Consider the following 23,590-nt stretch of genomic DNA (forward strand, 5'->3'; position numbering starts at 1 on the left):
AAAAGAGGAGACAGTGATCGATAATTCCTCTGTGAAAATCAAAGTATTGATGAATGAGATTTTCATGCTGCGAGCGTCGGGGATGTGGGTGATAGTGGAGATTTAAAATAAGACAGAGAGGTTAGAGATTAGTGTTTGTAGCCCCGCAGGGAGGCAGGGTGGTAAAGAAATTGTGGGTTTGCTGAGAGCAAAGACAGGGACTCTTCCCATAACACAAATCAATTTACAGCAGGCTGAGACATTGATTATAGCTGGCTCATACCTCACATGGTAACAGCAGACATCAAACAGACACTGTCAAGCCTGTAAAACCACACAACAGGGGCATTATCTGCCTCTCACTGTGTGTGTGTGTGTGTGTGTGTGTGTTGTTCGGCAGACCAGATATCTCTCCGCTTCCCCAGTTACTCCAACTAGGGGATGGCTGCTAGGCAACCAAGCCACATCACATCACATCAGGCGAGCCGGGAAAGAGCGAGAGACACACAGAGATAGAGGAGGAAGGAGAGAGAGAGAGAGAGAAAGGAGGAGGAGGAGGAGGAGGGAGTTGGAGGCAGAAAACTGTGCTGGCAGTATTACATAAGCCAGCAGCCCAGTCCCACTGCTCACATTAATGTGGTTAGGCACTCGGAAGTGATGTCCATTAGTCACAAGTGACAAGGCAGGTGAAGACGTGGCATCCAGCAGTGGTTTTCAAAAGCCATTGTTGTTTAGAATAGAAAGCATTACAAACAGATGAGTTCAAAAACACAAACAGAAAAAACAACACACACACACGCACACAGACACACATATTTATTTATTAGGGGATGAGTCGACTACTGTACTGTGCAAAAAGAACAAACATAACAGGGACCGATAACACCCCAGAGGGACGGTCCTTAACAAACACGCACGCATGAAGATTCATTACATAAAGACACACGGTATGAAAACACAGGGATACACACATAATAATGACATAGGAAATGACTGTGTGTGTGTGTGTGTGTGTGTGTGTGCACATAAAATCTGTGAATACATCAGAACAAATCAAAGGCTAAAATAAATCTGAAGTGGAGCTGCTGTTGTGACTGTCAGCCTTCACATGATCCACCTATCTGCTTCCACATATAACACACAACATAACAACATACATTCTATGTCAAGACGTAACCAGCACATCTCTGCCATTAAAGGTCATTACAAATGTTAATCATCATTTTTGTAATACTTGCAAAAGAATCTTTGGTAATTTTTTTTTCTATTCATTATGAAACCTGGATCAGTCTCCTGAGGTTATACAGTATACTGTATGTATGTTATAGGCAAACATAAATATTTGTTCCATTCTTCATTCCATACAGCTTTTTGAGAGTGGATGCTAGGAATGTACAGTGGAGGTCTCAATTCAATTCCTGAGAACATACTCATCAGGGTATAGAATGCTACAAAATTGGGGAGGGGCTCTTTTTTTTCCCGCTACTTATACATTGATAAAATTAGTTCCATTCTCATATCTTTCTGCTATGAAATCACAAGCAGGAGACTGTTAGTACAGTGGCCCAGAGAGCTCAGTGCACTGCAACTTACTAATACAAAAATGCATAGCAAGTAGCACAGATTGAAGGGGGGGGTGGTTCTTGTGTTTTGCAATTTTGTATTGTATTTTCTTAAGATGCAGTGTTGAGCTTTCAGGGTTACTGCAAGTTATTAGCATAAAGACAGTTGTCCAAAGATGATGAAAGCTCAGTAGATTCATAATTATTAGACAGATGTCTCATCTTACTCCCTGAATGTCAAACTATTCTTCGATTTGAGTCGATTTCCAGCCAGCATTTCTGTTTTTGTATCTGCATACAGACTCCTTTATAATGTGAACCCAAAGCTCCACTCGACCCCAGCCCAGGCCCCTCAGAGCTCCCTGGGGATGATGGTAAAGGGACGGATGGGGCAGGAAGCCTCGAGCTCCAGGGCCGTCAGGAAGCAGTCTGGGGCCTGACTGGAGCGCTGACACTGCAGGGCCTCGCCCAGGCCGCTCCACGCTTCATGGGAAGTGCTGTGGACCTGAACCGCATCACGCAGGACCTTCTCTCCCAGGTGGACACGTCCGTTCCTCACCAGTAAACGGCCCTGAGCAAACAGATCGGCAGAGAGACAAGAAATAAAAGGAAATTTAATTCAGCAGTAACACAAGTGTTTACTACTGTTTGGCTGCTCTTCATGTTAAGTGAAAGAAATCAGACATTCCCATTAATGGCAGAAAATGTGTCATGAAGATTTGATTGATTATTTGAACCTTTATTTAGTAGAATAAAAGGTAATCAAACAGGGATTCAAATAGAACAATGTTGCTGAATTTGTTAAGTCAAAAAGCTGACCTATGGTATGCTCTCATTTTCACAATACACCATTTTTTTTATCCTTAATGTTGACCATTAAAACATTTTTCATGGCATGCTAAGACCAAGTAAGCAGATGGTGGCTTTTTACAAAAAAAATAAAATCCAAATCTTGGATTATAAAGCCTGCTGTCCTGTGGACTAGTTTAGAATTTTAAAACAGCAGCAACAACAAACTGTACTACTCTTGACTGAGTCATATTCAACTGGGTTTTCACCGATGTGCTGATGTCGGGGAGAAAATCCACAAATCATGAGAAAAATGCCTGGTTTTACTGGATTCAGTTAATGCACTGAGACTGGCCATTAACTTACAGTGACTTACATCCCATCAAACAGTTGGAACATCATTTCATGTCAGAGGATATGTTCAACTGTAACCCCTCTGGCAAAATCTAACATTTATAAGAACCGGCTGACAAAAAGAGTATTGGGAGGTCACACCCAAAAGACAACCATGGATGTCTTGGAACAAGCTTCCTAACATTTTGTACTGCAATGTTAAACCTATAGGCCTCTGTACAGTACAATTATGTGACTGCTCTGGAAGTAGGCTATATAGTTAACATTGAGTGAGACTGTGTGGAGTTGATTGACGCGTGACGAGCTTCGGCAATATTGTGGCTTTTACATTAAAAAAAAGGTTGTAATACATCCTCTCACCAGTATTAGCCTATATCTTCAGGATGGATTGGAGGCTACAGTGAGTTGCCATAGAAACATGCTGGGGCTGGCTGGTTAGCGTGCCGATTTGAGTAAAAGAAACAACGTACAAGTTAACATTGCCATGCTTATCTCCAAGACTGACGGCAACAATGTTTGATGCTGAACTGACAACATTTCTTACTGACTGGTGATAAAACAGCTGCTAATGCTAACGTTAGCTATGTGGCCATAGCACAAATTGTGTAGGCTAGCCTACTCATTATTTTACTTCACACAGGTAAAATTTGGTCCACTATACAATTTTATGTGGCCTGTGAGAAAATATTTCTATTATTAATGGCCCGCCAGTATTGTGCTCACCCTTCTCACACTACAAATCCCATAATACACTGCAACAGCTATTCCAACAACTCCAACTCATCCATACTCAAACATCCTGGCTGTGCCCTGGACCAGTCTTAAAACATAAGGCAACCGAGCCTTTTCATCTGTGGCCCCCAAGCTCTGGAATGCCCTCCCCCCACACTGAAGAGCCTCTTCAAGGCGCAGCTATAAACGTACCTTTTTTTCCACAAGCTTTTGAATCGTGAGATATTTAATTGTTATATTCAGTGTTGTTTTCCCACTGTCACACATATGTATGGTGTTTTCTTTCTGATGCCTTGTTTTCTGTGTCTTTTAAACTGTTTGTGAAGCATTTTGTGACTCTGAGCTGTGAAAAGTGCTATAGATAGATAGATAGATAGATAGATAGATAGATAGATAGATAGATAGATAGATAGATAGATAGATAGATAGATAGATAGATAGATAGCTTTATTTTACAGACTATATAAATAAAGAATTATTCTTATTTGTCTTCTTCTCATTATTATCGTTATTATCATTATTATTATCATCACATATGATATTCTATGTTTAGCATGTGTAGACCATGACATTATGATTTACTACTGTAGCCTACTGTATCTAGCTTACATTTTGGAAGCATTAACTTATCAACAGCAAGCACAATGTTAGCCTTGCATGCTGCAGCCCCATCCACAGCATCCACACATCCTCCAACCATGAGCAAAACCAGGTGATTCCTGGCTTACCAGCTGATTAAGTCCACAAGCCAGGTAAGTAAGAAGACAGACAATAAGGCATCTGGCTGTAACCGTCTCCCCCAAACAATTCAAAACTCAAGATTCAAAAACATCTTGAGTTTGAATTGAAATCAGTGTCTCTGGTGGAAGGCAGAACATTAATAATAAAAATGCTATAAAATATACTGGTATGTACCTTTAAAGAACATGTTATTCCAAAGTGTTCATCTGCGGTGGCGTGCTGGGCAACGACTGCCCAGGGCTCTGCCAGGCAGAGTGGTGGGTATGCATGCGATTTCCACACTCACTGGTTTTAGACTGTATCAGTGTGAACTGTATATGAATGTGTGTGTGTGGCAGAAATGGCTGAAGATGGGAGGACAGAAGTAGGCTATTTCATATAAAATGTATGGATGCATACACTGAGTAAGTGGCTTGTGTGTGTGTCGAAAAGAGTAAGAGTGAGAAAGTGAGGGATATTAAAGTGTTGTGACATCCAGAACTTTGTGTGAGTGTGTGTGAGTGTGTGTGTCTGCACTGTTTCATCAGAGGGCTTAACCCAACTGACCAACAGCATGAAGCTAAATCTGTCTCACGCAAAAACATATTGCACAGACACACACACACATGAAAGCTACACTGTCATGCATGATATGCAGTCTCAAGGTGACAACAGGCAGACACTCTTGCACAATATCATCCCCTCCCTCACTTTGAATATCTGTTACACACACAAACATGCATGCATGCAATGATGCACACACACATGCACGCACGCACAACCGTACACATTCTCTTTGCTGGCCTGAGGTCAGACAGACGAGTCTTGTTATGCAGCTCCAGATTAATTGGACTGAAATTCACATAGCTGTCTAGGGGCTCTGTTGCAACTTTCAATAAGAGCACACACGCACGCACAAACACACAACCATACACACAAAACAACACACATATACGTGCGCACGTGTGCACGCACACATTCTCTCCCTCTTCCTCTGTTCTTCTTTTGACAGTGCTGCTGTGTGGGAAACAGAGGAAGATCGAAACTCTTGGGTACTGAGAAAACCTGTCAAAGGATGCGCACACAGATTTACCAGCTTGTGTGTGTGTGTTTGTGTGTATACAGTAGCAGAAGTGTGTACGGGTGTTTGCTGGAGGTGGATGATGTATTCCTTGCCGCTGGTTTAGCCACTAGCTTCCACATCTTACTGTCTGTGCTCTCCAGTCTCCAGACACACAGGGGTTACATTGTTCCAGTTTCTAGCATAAACACATTCAGCTCCTGGGCTAACACACACACACACACACACACACACACACACACACACACACACACTACAGTTATGCCGATAAACATGGCCAACAATACATCATGTAAAATGTTTTAAAAAACAGTTTTAGTTTATTTTAAGAGTGGGGTATTTTTCTAGGAGAAAAATAGATCATGTTAACCTTACATCTGTCCATTAGGTACAAGACATAATTAGCTTAACTTGGCAGGACTGAACATCTAGCCTGGTCAAAGTCAATACAGTAAATAAATTTACCAAACATAATTTGTATAGTTTATAGTTTTTAATGTGTCTAAATGTGTTTAAAAGGATAAAATTGGCCCATTGCCATAATTGCTGTAGTCATAGCAGTAGATTCATTAGCTTCATTTGTCAGTGCAAGCTATTTTTAGAATAGTGGAGCCAAGCCGTGAGCTGCTCAGAGCTACGCTACGGAGGCTAGTGGGGATTTCTTGGTTTCCCTCATCAAATACACAATCCAACAACTCCAGAACGCTCTGGTGGACAAGTTGTGACCTGCACATTCACCACGCTATGAGATAATAATGGAACGTTATGATACAGAGTTGTTTTAGAGGCAAATGCAGATACTGCTTGCCGAAAAACTGCTCTTGACAGGAATGCGCATCAGCAGTTTTGCATGAATCGAAAACAACAGACCGTGCGAGTCTATTTTACTGCGCACTACTTTCATGCATGCACACTCGTCTGTGTGTGTGAACGACAATAACGGAGAACGAGCGCTATGCAGGGATGAATGAACGGGCCACCATGAATAAATGAATGTATGGGAAACACTGCTACTGCTATAACTATAGGGATTATGGCAATTTGCCAAAATGTTGAACCATCCCTTTAAGTTTTTTCTTGACCACTGTTGATCTGCATGCAATGGGCTGGACATGTGCAATGCTTGTAAACATGATGGTTCTAAACTGACAAAAACTGGCCCAGTCACACAGGTATTTACACCAATCAGGTATACAGTACCATAAGTGAATAACAGTCTAGCACTTCATCGTGGCACCTGTTAGTGGGTGGGATTTATTAGGCAGCAGGTGAACATGTTGACCTCAAAGTTGAAAAATGGGCAGAGTAAGGATCTGATCCAGTTCTACAAGGGTGACTGGGTCTCTGATGTGCTGCAGCTGCAGCTCTTGTGGGCTGTTCCCGGTCTGCAGTGGTCAGGATCTATCAAAGTGGAGGAACAGTGGTGAAGCGGCCACAGGCTCATTGATACATGTGGGGAGAGAAGGCTGCATGGCCCGTGTGCTCCCATCCAACAGACCAGCTACTGTTGCTCAGACTGCTGAATAAGTTCATGCTGCTTCTGATAGAAAGCTGTCACAACACAGTGCAGCGCAGTTTGTTGTGTATTTGACCGAAAAAGGGACCAACACAATATTAGGGCAGGTGGTCAGAATGAAATGCCTGATCAGTGTGTACCTGCATGCTGGAGCAAGATAAAGCTCTTGACTTTTGTGACCTTTGTCTGCATTTTACAGTATCAGTGGCAAACTGTTGTGCTAAGGGTGGATTTGAGATGGAGCAAGATCCTGTATGTGTAACTATTGAAGAAGCCATTAAGCCAGCAAGAAAGTAATCAGTTTTTCCTCTAATCAAACTGAAACTGAAATATGAGAGTGAGGTTAACAACCCTGTGCAAATGGACATTGCAGATAATCTAATAGGCCCTGACAAGACTTCATCATACACAGTTACACCCACTAGCTGTGGGTGTAACTTTTGCTTAACAAAGAAAAAGTTGGGTTGTTGTGTAAATTAAATGTGAGTGAGTTTTTAGAGGCTTTGGTCATTGTCTTCATGTCAGGGAAGGCTAATGCTGCACAGCACAGCACTAACACACACAATGGTCATAACAGACAAAAATGGAACTATTGCCTTACATTTTGAGACAGAACAGAAAGTTAGATGAGGTTAGATGGAGAAGGTGAAGGTGTCCTATGAGTGTGACAACAGAAAATGAGACACGGGCCAAGTATACAAATTGCAGAGTTGGTGGTTCAATCCCAACCCACAGTGTCCTTGGGCAAGACACTGGATCTTCAATTGCCTGTGATGATCAAGTCATGGCGGCTTACTTTACATTGTTGTATGAATATGAATGGGTGAATGAGAGAAATTGTAAGGTGTTATGGATGAAAGCGCTTTATAAATGCAGCCATGAAAAAAGATAAAAGAGGGGGTAGGAGAGTGAACAGATTAAAAAAAAAGGATGTGAGTGTGAGTGTTGAAGAACACTGAGATTGCTACTGAGTGTTTCTGGCATTACACAGATAAAACTGGTATCTATTGGTTTCGCTTTAATTACTCGGAGCCATCTGTCTCCAGTTTTACCTCAGCTGATCCCATCAGGCTTGGCAGCATAGGTTGGTTTCTTGTCGTGCCATTAAAGCGCAACTGAGCTGAACTAAGCCAAACTGAGTGAGTGGGCAGTGCTGTTTTCATCCATCTTTTAGGTGAAATTTAACCAAACTTTTGAAATGCTGCAACAATAAACAGTATTTAATTAAGTGCATTTCCATCAGCTAGATTGAAGGCAATAAAAAAGCTTCCTGGATGTCACAAAGAAAACACACCCAGCAGAGATTTGATTATAGAATTGATTAGCATTGGGGAAATTCGTTTTTGTTCTTTGGTATCAGCTAATGTAATTTATTTTTCAAAGACAAAGACAGAGAGTTCTTTGTAATGTTCTTACATGCCAACTAAAGTTAAGCAGCAACCATAGGGATTTATGTATGGGAGCAAGATTTACTGGGTAACTTCTTTATCACCTAAAAACTTTTCTGCTATAAGATAACATTAAAGCATTTCATTACAAGTTGCATAGATGACGTGTGGAGGTTCTTTTTAAAAATGATATATTTTTGGTCTTTTAGTACCTTTATCATGACAGGACAGTATGAGAGACCAGAAATATGGGGAGAAGGAGTGCCAGGTCACTGTGGTATAAGGACTATGTCTACATGGGCTGCGCTTTACGGGCTGAACCAGCGGAGCACCCAGGATGAATACTTTCTAAAGCAATTGTATATGAAATAAATACAAAATCAGTCAGTCACAAGATGGTCATATGGAACAGTTCCCAGAAAACACTGAGCAGAGGAATTAGTATCTTCTAGACAGTGTAGAGACATCTGAACTCTAAATATAGACTTGCAATCTGCTGTTGTCAGCCATGCTGCCTACATAGCTGAGGAGCAGGGACTGACCAGGCACAGTGTAGAATAAAGAGAAGCTAATAATTCTTCCAGTTTACAATAAAGGTTGTTATGTTACAGTTTCTGTCGTGTTGAGTGGTTTAGTGGGTGACTGGAACGGTTTTGGTCGCTAAGGTCCAAAAGGATAATAGTAATAATGTAATGCTTCAGCCAGAGGGCTTGTTATGACACTAAATAACCATCTGTTGAACCCATGTAGGCGAACATCTACTACACACATCCACTCAGTGTAACCCAGTGGCCCCATGCCCTGCCACTGAACCTGGAAGAGAGCCTCCACCTTCACCCTTAATCCCATCAGTGGTTAAGTCTGGGCAGACAGGGAGAGATGAGGTGAGACAAGGCTACTATATTTACCATGGTCATGTGTGCTTGAACTTTGCTTAGGTATTAACTCTTTAATCTACACTTTCCCTGTTTAATCTCATAATAAAGCCATGGCTTGCAGTTGATTAGCTTAGCTTCTTATAAAGACTGAAAACAGGGAGAAAGGAGCTGGATAGAGCCAGGGTTTCTGTTACCTGGATTGATACTAAGCTAAACAATGGCAAAATCATCATCTTTATTCTAGCTGCTTGACAGTATTATGCGTGTATCTTCTCTTTTAGCTCACTTGAACTTATCAATGAAGCTCAGAATCAGTGAAATATATTAAAGCAGAAGTAAGCGATCCGGTCGTTTTGGCTAATGCTGCGTTCCAGGCAGGCTTTTGAAACCGTAAGTTACGGCTTCAAGTCACGACTTACGACTTTGTAGCGTTCCAGGCAACCCACTCGTGTTTTTCCGACCTGTTGCCTGTGAAAGTCACTATAACGGCCACTCGTAACTTCCGACCCGTGAACTCGTACCAGATCAAACTGGTACGACTTCACAGGTCGGAAAAACACGAGTTACGGGTTGCCTTGAACGCACCATAACATCTTGTCAGCCGATGGAGTTAGCAGCCCCCGCCCTCGTCATGGATCTATTGGTCCTCGTCCCTACGTCACCACATTCAGGCGCATCCCTTGGCTGCACACACAGCCCTTCATGCCGTTCTCTCTCCTCATTGGATAAAGGTTGTAGGATACAAGGAAAGTTTTCTCCTCGGCTCAGAGCAGAGCAGAGTGACTGACAGACCCGTGTTTCGGTCCAAACACTCTATGTAAGTGATTGCTGTCGGAAGATATAACTATTTAAGACTTATATTAACACAAAAATATTGCTTACTTCTGCTTTAACCCAAGATCCCATCAAGTGCTCCACCATTCCATCAAATAAAAACATTGTGCTATTCAGTACATTTCCATAAAATTTAACCAGACGGTATCTTTGGAAACTGTAGGACCTTCAAAATTTAAATAAAGTTTCCTGGGTTTGAACAATGTGTAATGACTGACCCACCAACCAGTGACCCGCCCATTAGAAACCTCTTTGTTCACAGTAGGTTTCCGTCTTGACAGCACAATATGATATTGATCACACTGACCTTTGCATGTTATTTATCTCCATTATGGTTCACACATTATGGAAGATAGCGCTTGCATGTACACATGTGTCTGTTGGATGTAAAAATGTGTCTAAGTGATTCCTGCATTCTCCTCCTACAGGTTGGAGCAGACACATGAATATAGAAAAGTCAACATAACACTGGTACAAACAGACTCATATGGAAAGATAGCAACAGGAACGACAAAGAGGAGGGAGAAGGAATGAGAGAGGAGTGATACAGGAGCCACAGGCAAGGGAAGAAGACAAGAGAGAGAATGTGCGCGAGCTAGAAAGAGCTAAAATGGGAACAATGAATAGAAAGAAAAAGAGATAGAGAGAAAGAGAGAGGTGTCAAAGAAAGAGGAAAAAATAAGTGAGCCCAGATGAGCCATACATAGCAACGGAAGCACCAGCCAACTCCCAATCACAACCCGGATTTTTTTCTTCCTCTCTCCCTCTCCCTCTCTGACACACTCTTCTCTCTCTCTCTCTCTCCCTCCCTCCCTCTGTGGTTATCAGAGGTCTTGCTCAATAGAATATATTTCCCTGGTTGCTAGGCAATCCCATAAAGCGGCGAGAACGAGCAAAGTGTTATAAATAATGTATTTGCATTATCTAATCAGCTGACAACCACCCCCATCCACGCAGAAAGGAGAGGAGAGAGAGAGGAAGAGAGAGAGAGAGAGAGAGGAAGAGAGGGAGGAAGAGAGAGATGGGGGGCATTTGATAATTGGAACGCAATTAATTCAATGAGCACAAAGTCCTCGTCCTTGAGAGGATGCATGCATATGTGAAGCTGTGTATGAATATGCCTCTGTTGGAGAGGGGGGGGGAGTAAAGTGTCTGTGTTAAGTGTGTGTGTGTGTGTGTGTGTGAGTCTTGGTGAATGTGCGTAGGTGTGCATATGTGTGTGAACAGGAGGGATGAGATGTGGAGGATGTTGGGAGTGGGTCAGATTCATTTCATACCATGTCCGCAAGCAAGGCTGGGCCACACAACAGACGCACATGCACCACATGCCACACTATGGTGAGGTTAACAGACAAACAAATGTGTAAAAGCTGACTGACTATGTCTGATGCGGTGACAGACCAACACAACAGCTGTGTAGATCCGATCAGACCTGCGGGACTGCTGCAACGACACGCAAGACATTAAAACAGAAATCGGCAGCTAATCATTAGCACACGCTAACTTCTGCACCCACACAGCATACCACTGCCCTATACTCTCACTAACACACCCTCATTCATCCCAAAATACTCTGAAACCAGCAGCTAACTAGAGCCGTGAGTCACTGTCTGATTACGGCATCTCTTTTTCTCTCTCTCTCTCACACACACACACACACACACACACACACACACACACACACACACATGCATTCTCATAAAAAAAAAAATCAAAAGGCACAGATGATGTCAACCTGTGGAAGTGGAGTAAAATGGCGAGTGGTGAATAAGGGAAGATGGTGGTGGTGTGTTATGGAGCTGCTGTGGAGCTTCTGTCTGCCTTCCAGCTCCGTGTTTCCCTTACTCACATTTCCCCCCTTTCCATTTACTGTGGCTATTGTGGAGAAAATTACTACTACACTCCAGACTTAACCTGACGTGCCAGATGGTTTGTTACACAGAGCCATCTGGGAGGGCTTTGTTGATGTTTGGAAAAGGGACGGACAGCACTTTGAAAAAAAATATTTGACAGATGATTGGATGAACCATCTGTCTATCCTACCATAAGCCTACACAAGCCTCCAAAGCTTAAGTGTACTGCACAGTTTGTGGTTTTAGCTGGAGATCCAGAGTCTGTCTGTTTCTTGAGTAAAAATTGTTTTACACAAAATACCTGCACGCGGTGTGTTCTTCATTCACAACTGTTGCTTGGCAGCTACAAGAAAAGTCACTGATCCCAAATGTTTCTTTTTTTAAGCAAGACATGGTTACAGTATCAAGTACAGTACTTACTTTTACTTTTATGTTTCTGTTGAGGGACCCAGGCTAGTTGTTTCCCCTGCCTGTGTACTAATACTAGTACTACTGTCAGGGGCGTTGATGATAATTCTAGGGGCCCAGGCCAGCGCCCAGTGGGGCCCACAAAAAAACCCAGTCTAATCTTTGTATGACTGAATTATTCTGCTTAGACCCTGATTAATATTCATAGTAATGCTGCATTAGCATCAAAACAAAGTAGGCTAAATAAAAAAAACAATACATACGTAGTCTAAGAAAAAAAGTGTAAAAGTAAGGGGGGAGGGGGCCACTTTGGTATTCTTTCAGGGGACCCAGTATTCCTAGCAACGGCCCTGTATATCACAATGCACCTGCAGTAGATTTGGATCAGAGAGGCTGAGCAATATCTTGCTGTGGAAGGGGTCAGAAATCTAATGAGTTCATCACTAAAGTATGTACCAAATTTGAAGAGAATGGCTCAGACTAAATATGACAAAATTCATATTTCATTTAATGCAAAGATTTAACCAATTGGAGACAATCTGGAGGCCTTTGCTACATATCACACAGTGTTCTCTTTCTCTGCGAGTCCCTATATTAGTTTAGATTGCAACTGTAAACTGCCCATGAAAAGCCAAATAATCATATGAATAATATTAGACATTTTACATGGTTCATATATTTACACGATCCTGCATGTTCAGAAAAAAAAAATTGAAAATGAGACAAAGGTCCCGTGGTGGAAGGAGCGCAGGAGCAGGTTTTTATTCAGCGCTGCTCAACACTAAAAAAGGCTGTAAAAGATCTTAAGGACATTCAAGGAAAGTACAGTATGTACTTTTGCAGAATAATTGCTCAAGTGTAAGAATATCAACCAAGAATATCATCAGAGTTCCCCTTAAGGCAGAGCAGAATAAATGGGCCACCGGCACACAAAGTGTCCACAGCAGATACAGTATAAAAATAAGTGCATGAAGCCAGAGCCAGTGAGTAGCAGCAACTGTAGGTTGTATTCTGGAGGGCTGATGCAAGCCAGAAATATGGACTGTGCTCCAAATAAAAATGTCCCACACACTGTCCCACTTAGGCTCCAGACATGGAAGATGCAACTATTTAGCACCCTGCTCCATTAGCATGTATAATGTATAATCCACAACATACTGAATTTCATATTGCACCATTTTTGTATTTGGGTTATATCAGTTCCTATTACAACATGTGCCTTTATAATGCAGGAGCTTCAGTACTCAGCACATTGCACTGTATTGTAGATTTGTAGAAGGAAATGCTTTTTTTTCTGCCTCGGTCTACCTTTAATAACCCACAGTGACAAGATGAAAACTGAATGTTTTGATTTTTCTTTGGCAGAATAAATGTTTTCATTCTATCATTATGGGTTAATGGATTTAGTTTTGATGGCCCCAAAACTAAATCCATTTAAAAAAATAAATCTGCATTGTGCAAAAAGTGAAGGAGTCTTAAAACTTTGTGAAGCCTGCTGTGTGCATATAGTTTATACACACAAAAAAGTCAATGTGTGTGCCAAATCCATGGGAGGAGGGCACAGGCATACACAAACAAAGTCATGGCTTAACACATGCACATGTGCACACACTCACTCACACAAGGAGAACACATCTGCCCTGTACGAGACCCAGAGTAGGACACTGCCAGCTGGCTTGGTTTCAACTTTTCACCCCTTGGGATTGGTTCTCCCACAGGCCAAATATGGAAAAGACGCGTACCTCTGTCTTCCCCCAAAGGGACTACTACACACACGCGGACAGACGCACACAGACACACACGCAGGGATACAAACACACCCAGACTAAAGTGCACAGTAGGAGGAAAAGCATTAGCCTTATGTGGTCACAAGGGGGCCAGTGCTGAAGTATAAAGCGATATCAACCAGCACATCTGTGGTCACTATGGAGGCCACAGTTACTCCCACTGTGTGTGTGTTTGTGTGTGTGTGTGTGTGTGTGAGCTGTGTCTGAGCAACTATCAGGTGGTGTGAGTCTTCTCCCTCTCCAGTCGCTGCACCATGACAACAGAGATAGTTCAAAGGTCAGAACAATTGTGGTTAATCCAGTGGATCATCTGGGGGACAGACTGGGAGAGAGAGACTGAGTAAGAGAGTGGGTGGAAGTGGGAGAGAGATTATCTTTATGCTGTGGAGAGAGAGAGGATCTGCTCAGATGAAAGAAATGTGGGGGAGTGATGAGGCGAGAGAAAGCCAGTCTTTGAGCGGTGTTTGTCCTTTGTTGGTTACGGACCAAAGCTTCTTTCTATTTTCTGAAATTTGAAGTTTGCCCACGACTAATTAACACGTCTCAGAATATGACTGGGATATAATGTGATATTACTACAGTATAATGACCACACTCCTGACACTGACACAGTGCAGTGCTGCACATGGGAGGAGAATAATGATTATGAGGAGCTGACATCTCCACCACCAGCTCTCAAGCTAATATTAGCAGCTCATAGCAAACCAGCCTTGAATTTGATACAGTACAGTAACTCCTAATATTAATGTGCCACACAATTACACAACAATAACACAATCGCCATAAACCAACATTAATATCGTGTTTCCAGACAGGCACTATACAAACACTATACAACTACATACAATGCTTGAACAAGCTGGAAAACGCATGGATTAGCTCAGTTCAATAAGAATAATGATTAAAACCAGCTGCCAAGAAACTAGTGAAAACTAGTAGCTAATTCACTTTCAATTGAAAGCTTGCAAGTATAGAATAGTTTCTAAATGATACTATGGTCTAATTAGCATATTTGTGACATCATTGATTCATATTTGTAATTGTACTTTGCAGCCAAGTCAGTGAGTTGGAAACACTACCTGTTAACCTCAGCAACACAAACCAAACTGTCACACACTGACAAGTACGCACAGTATACGACCACCAGCACACCTGGCTCAGCCTGATGAGGTATTATTAGATATTAAACATGGCAGTGCAGATGAAGCTGTGATAAAATATCCCATGAAACATTGATTTACAAATCCTTTCAATGCTAAAATTTACAGATCCCTTAAAAGTGAATGTGACCTGCACATTCACCACGCTATGAGATAATAACGAAACGTTAAGAGACGGCGTTGTTCTTGCGGAAAATGCAGAGACTGCTTGCCGAAAAACTGCTCCCGACGGGAATGTGCATCAGCGGTTTTGCATGAATTTACCTCGAAAACAACTCTGTTCCGTTATTATCTCATAGCGTGGTGAATGTGCAGGTCACAACTTGTCCACCAGAGCATTTTGGAGTTGTTGGATTGTGTATTTGATGAGTTTGATGAGGGAAACCAAGAAATCCCATTAGCCTCCGTAGCTTAGCTCTAAGCAACTCGCGACTCGGCTCCGCCATTCTAAAAATAGCTAGCACTAACAATTAAAGGTAAGGAACCTACTCCTAAGACTAGTCATTACAGCAATGGGCCAATTTGCCAAAATGTTGAACTATCCCTTTAAGATAATAGATTATAACCTGTTAAAAATGCTTGTATGAATACATGTCAAACTGAATTACATGTCATTTTATTTTGTGGATTCAAATTGTGGAAATTGTTTAAATTCTAAAGGAACAGTCTGGAAAGCTTTCACTGTCTCTCACCATGTGCACCAGTATGCGCTCTCCTGTGGGATGGATGGCCAGGGCCTCGTCATACAGGCCCTTGGCGTCGTCCAGTTGTCCCTGGAGCTCGGCCAGGCGGCCCCGCTGCAGCAGCACCGAGTAGGAATTTGGGAAGAGCGAGCTGGCCTCGGTGAAGCAAAACTGGGCCTCCTTCAGTCGACCGTCTGCCATGAACAGCTCCCCTGTGGTGGACATGGACAGACAGTGAAAGTGAGATTACTTAACTTTGAATTCATCAGTATCATGTTCAAATGTAAACTGTGCAGCACTCAAATACTAACACAAAACACTATACTTAGACGCACACACGCACACACACAGTGGGAGCAGTGCCTGGGAAGTCATGAAAGTCTTGACTAAATATGGCCATCACATACTGAAGCTGGCTGCCTCCTCTCTTTGCTGCTGCTGGGAAGATGAGGACAAACCCCAGACACACACATGTACACACACACACATACACAGAATTATGTCTACAAGCAATTTCATTGTCCGATAAGCCGTCGGACTGAGGGCGGACCAGAGGACCTGCCCCCTGCGGACGGAGCAGACCACTGAATGGACAGGATGCTGTAGCAGGGAGCCTGTCAATCATTCTCATGAGTCAATGGGGGGTCAACACCCAGTGAAACCCTGGGAAAGAAACCTCTAGGCTCTCAACACAGACAGCCCTGTGTGTGTGTGTGTGTGTGTGTGTGTGTGCGTGTGACTGAGATATGGAGTGAACTGTGCTGTGCAAAAGACATTGTACGCGCCGTCTGCTCCTGAGTGCTGTGTGAACCCATGTGTGTGTTTGGCAAGTGAATGTTTTGTTTGTTTACCTGTGTCTCATACATTCACAGATGGGGAATACTGCATGCTACCTCTGTCAGATGAAAAAGAGCCGTTTCCCAGCCCGAGGGTTCCTTTTCATAGCTTCATTTCAGGGGAAAACGATTCAGTGAGAAGTTATGTAATCCCTCTTTCTGCTCGTCACCTGAGCTCAGGAAGCTATTAGATCAGTGTATACATGTATACAGTCCATTTACATGCTTACATGTGTTTGTGTTTGTGGGTCATTAGAAATGGTGGCTTTCCTGTCCCTGCATTATGGAACAGCGTTCAAAAGTGTTAAACAATGACACAAAATATACATGTTTTTTTGTAATTAAAGTGTGTTATTGTTATTAAACAATGCATAAGACAGTTATAATGCACTTTTTTAAAAAATATATCTTGAAAATCTGGTTAGTGACATGAATTTGGCTTGTCCCTCGGGTAAGGAGTCATGGTTCAGTGACATATTTTGAATTTAAATAAATGTTTTTCTCCTGTTTTAAATAAAGTAAAGTGTTATAGCTGTTTGGTTTAATACTTTAAAAAATGAAAATATCAATAAATAATTTAAATAGTTTACAAAAAATAGCTGTCCCTTGATTTCATGCCACTGTTGTTACTATTTGTAAAACCCTAAAACTACTTCATCTCTGCAAACATCTTCTGGGGTCAAGAGTTAAAGGCGTGTCCATTTTGAAGAGCACATGGTTAGTCAGCACCTTCTTTTCATATGTTGACAATTTTAAGATTTAACCAGTAATTTCATGTGAGGATTTAAGATGCATCACTGAGTTTATAGTAAGGGGAAAGGAAATTTTATTAAAATAGTTGATCAAATTGTATGATAAGCTGATATATTTACAAGTTAAGAAGTGTGGTTTTGCCTGCTTGAATAGGCCATCTTGTCTGTCGATGTGTCACCAGTCTTACTGTCACTGGTGTTATTGTTCTAGTTAGTAACACCAGTGATGATCATTAACACCAACCACCACAAGCATTTTTTAACATAATATATTAAAATACATTAAGCTGTAATTTATGTTGATTTATAATGGTAAGTGGTTAAAGGGACAACGAGGAGTTTTGGAAAGTGAAGTGTTTTCACACTACATTTCCCATGAGCCTCAGTGCGCACAGTGAAATTCCTGGACCGGCGCAAGACGGACGTCTTGCCAAGAATGTTTTCATTCATCAAGAATGAAAGTTGGAGGTTCGAAGACGATCAGATACCGTCGTACTTCCGACCATAAATGGCGATTCGGCTGCGTTATTCCCAGGACCCGCCGGGCAGCGTCTGCGAAACCGAAAGTAGGAAATGCTGGTCGGCTCACCCAACATTTCCGCCACTAATAATAATAACAAAATAACGATAGAGACAAAACGATATAATTATCGAGAATGGAGCCATTAACAAGTGTGGGTAGCGTAGATTCATCCACATTAATTTGAGACTTTTTTATAACCAAATACAAACTCCTCGTTGTCCCTTTAACTGTTATGTGACCATGTTTAAGTTGTTAAAAAATAATACAAATGAAACATGAAATTGCTGTTCAAAAAGCTACCATTTTCATAGAATGACCCTTGTATCCTTATTACAGTGTGTGTGGTTTTTTTCTATGCGGTCAATGAGGGTGTGAGGTTGAGACAGGAAGTGACCGATGTGAGGAGGAATGCTGGGAAGATGGCCAGGGAAGGGGAGGGGAGGGGTTGGATTGTGGGGGGCGGGTGGTGGTAAAACTGGCTCAGCCTTGAGTGAGGGGTCTCACACGCACACGCACACATAGTTTAGCGAGTGTGTTCTATTTTGCCTGTTCTCAGCAGAGGAATAGTAAAGGTTCACAGATCGGACGTAGAAAATAACCTTCAAATTACAGCCGGCCCACGGGGGACGTGACCCCTTGGCCTCTCCACCCATCCCATTCTCTGCTCCAGCACCACTGCTATTCTGGTTGCATCACTGCCTTTCGCTCAGTCGCTATATGGATTCCCATTCCCATGCCTCATCCACTCAAGCTAAGCAGATAGTTGGAGTGTTGTTTGTGCAGAGCATCACCGTGCTCCTCCCCCTTCAGTTCCTGCTAATGCTCTGCTCTCTTGTGAACTTCCACATACAGACTGAAGGCTGAAAAAGTGGAAGTAATAGCTGTATGCATCACTACCATTCTGCCCTTAATAGAGCAGTGACCACGTGTATGCAGGTAAACTGTGGACTCCTACATAAGGTATGTAGCACTCAATGGGACTGAAATGGCTCTGAGCGCTAAATTGTTAACATTTTCCTTATTTAGTCTTGTTTGTGATGGTAAATGTAGCAGAAAATGGCTGCAGTAATCACACTCAATTATGTTGTGTGAACAAGGTTATGTCTGGCAGGAGTTGTTTTGTTGTATATCCATATCGCTGATGTTATTGCAAGTTTTTCCCAACTAGTGTAGGTGAACCCAATGGAATCAGAAACAGTGTTCAAAATGTGTGCATATGTGTGCAGGTTGGCCAACAACTCCCTGTAGAACAAACAGCAAAATAATCCATGACCACAGTACAGATGAGCAGGTAATTGTGAGTATTGTCAATGGCACCTGTCACCTGTTAAAGGAGAATTCCGGTCATTTTTTACCCCTAAATCGTTGTCCTGATGGTCACCCAGTGTTGGGGGAGCAAAAAATGCGACTAAAATTGATGCAGGCAAACTGGAGTTACACCATGGCTAGACGGCGCTTGGGATACCGACAACGCTAACCTATGGGGGCAATTCTTTCAACCACAACAAACACTCAAAAAACAATCAAATATCTATGGTACATGACTGGAATCCTTATGACACACCACTGAACTCATAGTGTACAGTATAAACAGTATAAACTTTGTGTTTTTGCATGTAGACACTCACCATAGCCTAAAGGCCCATTTATGCTCAACGTTAAATATGCATATGGATACGGACGGAGCCTTTCGTCCATACTCTGCGTTCATTTCGTCCATTTTTCGTCCGTTTCCACAAAGCTTACGGATTTGAGTCATGTAGATATTTGATTGTTTTTTGAGTCTTTGTTGTGGTTGAAAAAATTGCCCCCATAGGTTAGCGTTGTTGCTATCCCTAGCGCCGTCTAGCCATGGTGTAACTCCGGTTTGCCTGCATCAATTTTAGTGGCGTTTTTTGCTCCCCCCAACACTGCGTGACCTTCAGGACAACGATTTAGGGGTCAAAAATTACCGGAATACTCCTTTAAGATGGTGCCTGCTAAAAATCTACATGCAAACAGTTTCACTGTAAACAGAACTGGAAAGCTTTAAAAGTTTGAAATCAATGTTCTTTTCATTTTGGACATGGGATTGTCAATGGGTATTGATAACCATGAGAATCACAAAACTGGAATATGATTATCATGACAAAAGAAAAGTTTCCTCATAACCAACTCTTTTTCAGCTCTCAGTCAATAAATCCATGCAGAGTCCCTTCCTTCTATCATTTCAAGAGCTCCATTTGGCACACATTGTGATTACTAAAAATGAGGAGAAATTCCCGGTTGACAAGTCCAATTTTCCAAGAGATTCCAACCCCAACTTTTGAAAACTTGTGTCAGAGCAACGTGTATCAGTGTCGTACCAGCCTGTAGCCAAATGCGTTCTAGGGTGGCCCAGATGTGGGTGGGTCCGTGGCGACGGGTGGAGCCCATGTCCGACACCTCAGAGAGCGCCGCGTCCAGGCGAGACACTGCAACTGATGAAGGACTCAATGAACCTGTGGGAAAGGAGGTAAAAAGACAAAAGCTGTAGGTGCACTAAAGAAATCTGATCCTGATTTTAACATAATGAAATGTTAATATGTTACAGATACTAGATGCTACACACATGAAAACAAAATGTTGGCCCTAGTAACTACATTCAGATTCAGTTCAAGCCCCTTTAATATGACAAGATGGATCATGAAACAGAAATCACTATGCGATCAGAAAGTAACACCATGACAGAACAGAGCCAGGCTCAGGATGAGAGGCTGCTCAGTGCTCTCTGTTCATTTTCACAACATCAGTAGGTATCCTGTGACTGAACGACAAGTGTACAGACCCGTGATCCGGCTGAGACACTGACAGAGAGGTGAGTCAGATCATTCATATGTATAGAGCAGATCTGTGGGCCACAGCTGAGATACACACATGCAAACATATGTAGTTTTGATCTATTAAGCAGAATGCAGGGGGATTGAAACTAACCCGAACGTTCAACTATCTAGAAGGAAAACAATCAATTCAGCATACTGCAATCCAAACATGCTATCTTTAGAAACACTTAAACCAGCAAGAGACTGAGCAGACCAGTGGAGTTGTCCTGGAAGTCGGGCAGGGTCAGGTGGATGGACGGTTTCCTGCTTCCAGCAGGGATGACCTCTGTCCTTTCAGGCATTGGTATACTGCTGCTGTCATCTGTCTCACTGCAATGCACATGCATGCAACCATGAGGACATGTACAATACCATCACCCACACACCCAGTAACATAACACATACTGCCTGGCTGTGCTTTGAAAGAGCAACATTGGACAACCAATGGAGAAATTTCATCGCTTACGCAATTAAGGAACTCAGGAGTGCATAACATTATGCACATGCACACACACACACACACACACAAAATAAATAATCAATACAATCAGTAGCAGAACAGCAGGGGCTTCCCTCTCCTCTTTTATCATGCATAAGCCATGAGACATCACACACGAAGACATATCCTGTAGACACACCCACCTGGAGCGGCTGACATCATAGCGGCTCTGCCAGCACTGCAACATCTCTTCACAGGTCTGCAGGGCTGCAGCCGGGCCAAACAGGGCTTGTTCAAGCTTAACCTTTGTAAACAGCAAACTGGATCACACACAAACACACAGACACGTTACACATCTTTGTTTAATGTTATGGCACCTTAGTGTTTTGTTGCCATAATTTGTGTGCCCTTCTAGGCAAACCTGAAATATAGTCAACTCTAAACTGGATTGGACCCAAACATGGTCAAACCTGTTATCAAACCTTATTGTCACTGATCACATTAGCTACAGTATGAACATACAGCCTGTTAACTGTCAACTATGTGTAGGGCCCTATAAAATCTGTTTTAATTTTTCTCAAATTCCTTTTTTTTTCTGTTTTAATTTCTCTCTTGTCTTTTTTTTTTTTTTTTTTACCTTTTACTCTTATTTTACTACCAAAAAGAGTGTGTTTTTAATGTTAATGTCTAAAATGTACATACATTAAATAGAATACAGTAGTATGCTTGAGCTTTAAACTGTTTCCAGTAAAATAAATATATTACTTAAAAAAAAATAATTTCCTTGTTTTTCACATGGCTCTTGGACAGTAGGTGGTCCTTGCATGTATTTTTACGCTTCCAGTCAACAGAATGTTGCAGAATTTGCAAAACAACAGTTCAGCTGACACATAGAAGTCACCTGGGAACTGCTCAGCTCTGTATTGAGGGGTTAGTGTCTTAGTTCTCTTTTTTTTAGTTAGAAAGATACCTCTTTCACCCGAAAACAGCATTTCAGTCAAATTATGACAAATTCCACGATATTCCGCGTTAAAAAGAGAGATTCTGTGTTAATTGCCAATTCATCATAGGGCCATATTACAGTATGTGGATGAGCCATGGGAATTAGTAAGTATTATCAAAAGTGTCTATTGGGCCACAAAAAAATAAATAGAAAATAGAAATATGCAGACATATAAACCTCTGTCCCTGTGTAAGTGCTTGGGCTTTTACAGTAGCTGGCCATCTAACTGATGTGTGTGGACTGAGGCAAACACAGATCAATACAAAAAGAGTGGGGGTAAAGATTGTCATCAAGAACTACAGGCTGGAGTGCATGCATGTGTACGTGCGCTGCAGTGTGTGTATGTGCTGTGACCGTTGAAAGGTTGATGAGTAGAGGCCATGGAGTGTTTCCGCTCGGCCTTTTAGTTGATGACAACTGGTTAAGTGATGTGGGAGTCTCTGATGTGAGTGTGTGTGTGTCTGTGTGGTTGTGTAGTAATTGCCAGAAGGGGCTCTCGGAGGATGCAGTCTGTCAGGGGCATCACTCATCCATGAGTGTGAGGATGGAGAGAGAGAGTGAGAGACAGGGAGACTATGGTATTCACCACATCTGACGCCCGCCTGCCTAGCTGTCCACTGCCTCCCTCTTGTTGATGGCTTCTCCAATTATTCTGTACTCTCCTGTCAGGGAGTGGGTGAGGGGAGTGGGGGTGGAGAGTAGGAGAAAGGGGGAGGACTAAGGACCAAGACATGGATGAAGGCATGGAGAGAAGGTGAGGAATCAATAGAAGAGCGAGATGAGCTTGTGTCAGGGGATAAAACACTCTGTGAAATGTGCTTTGTTACGAACTCACTGGTTGGTAGACAACAGGGGGGAGGGTGTGTGTGTGTGTGTGTGTGTGTGTGTGTGTGTGTAGATGGTGTGACAAGAAGAGATGCTGGAAAAAGAAAAAAATGAAATTTTATGTGTGTGGGAGGAAGGGGGTTGGGTTTTTTGACAAGTGGATAACAAGGGCTCGCCCAGGGATGTTGTGTTAAGGATACACCTGATAGTAGGGCTGAACTGCACATGAGTGCACATGTGTTAATCAATCCTCCTGTTGCAACGTGACATAAAAACTTCCATCTTAAATTCAATTAGTGTCTTTGTGTGTCTTTATAGCCCAAATACTGATCTTATTCACAAATTACTTCTACTTTCTTCTACTCTGCAACAGACGGTTGTCAACACAAGGGTTCTCTCCTTCCGTTGTGCATTGTACATAGTTTGGATAAGGCTGTGATTTTGTAGCTACAGTAACTGTGTACATGTATAATATGTGCCGTGAAGTCAGAACCCCCCCGCACCCGCCCCCTTTCCCCCAAGAGAAACAACTCATATACACACATGCTGAGGGGTCTGTACTGTATGTATACAAACACAGAGTATAGAGCAAGGGTATCAAACTCAATCACAAGGGGCCAAAATGTAAAAGTATGTCGCAATCAAGCC

At 42.3% G+C, this 23,590-nt stretch overlaps 1 protein-coding gene across 1 annotated transcript in view; it reads right to left on the reverse strand.

The window, feature by feature from the left end:
- Positions 1 to 782: 782 nt before the first annotated feature.
- ttc7a (tetratricopeptide repeat domain 7A) overlaps positions 783 to 23,590 on the reverse strand; it is a 59,298-nt gene continuing 36,490 nt past the window's right edge. Inside the window, exons 17-21 of the mRNA XM_085800823.1 lie at positions 21,318 to 21,434; positions 20,890 to 21,005; positions 20,181 to 20,315; positions 15,734 to 15,936; positions 783 to 2,112 (exon numbers count right to left, since the gene is read on the reverse strand). Coding sequence (XP_085656949.1) covers positions 1,894 to 2,112; positions 15,734 to 15,936; positions 20,181 to 20,315; positions 20,890 to 21,005; positions 21,318 to 21,434 — 790 coding nt within the window. The 3' untranslated portion in view covers positions 783 to 1,893. The remainder of the gene's footprint in view (positions 2,113 to 15,733; positions 15,937 to 20,180; positions 20,316 to 20,889; positions 21,006 to 21,317; positions 21,435 to 23,590) is intronic.

This window comes from Trachurus japonicus, chromosome 15 (genome assembly GCF_045865225.1).
Source record: "Trachurus japonicus isolate A0001 chromosome 15, Traja_1.0".
In the NCBI taxonomy this organism is placed as follows: domain Eukaryota; kingdom Metazoa; phylum Chordata; class Actinopteri; order Carangiformes; family Carangidae; genus Trachurus; species Trachurus japonicus.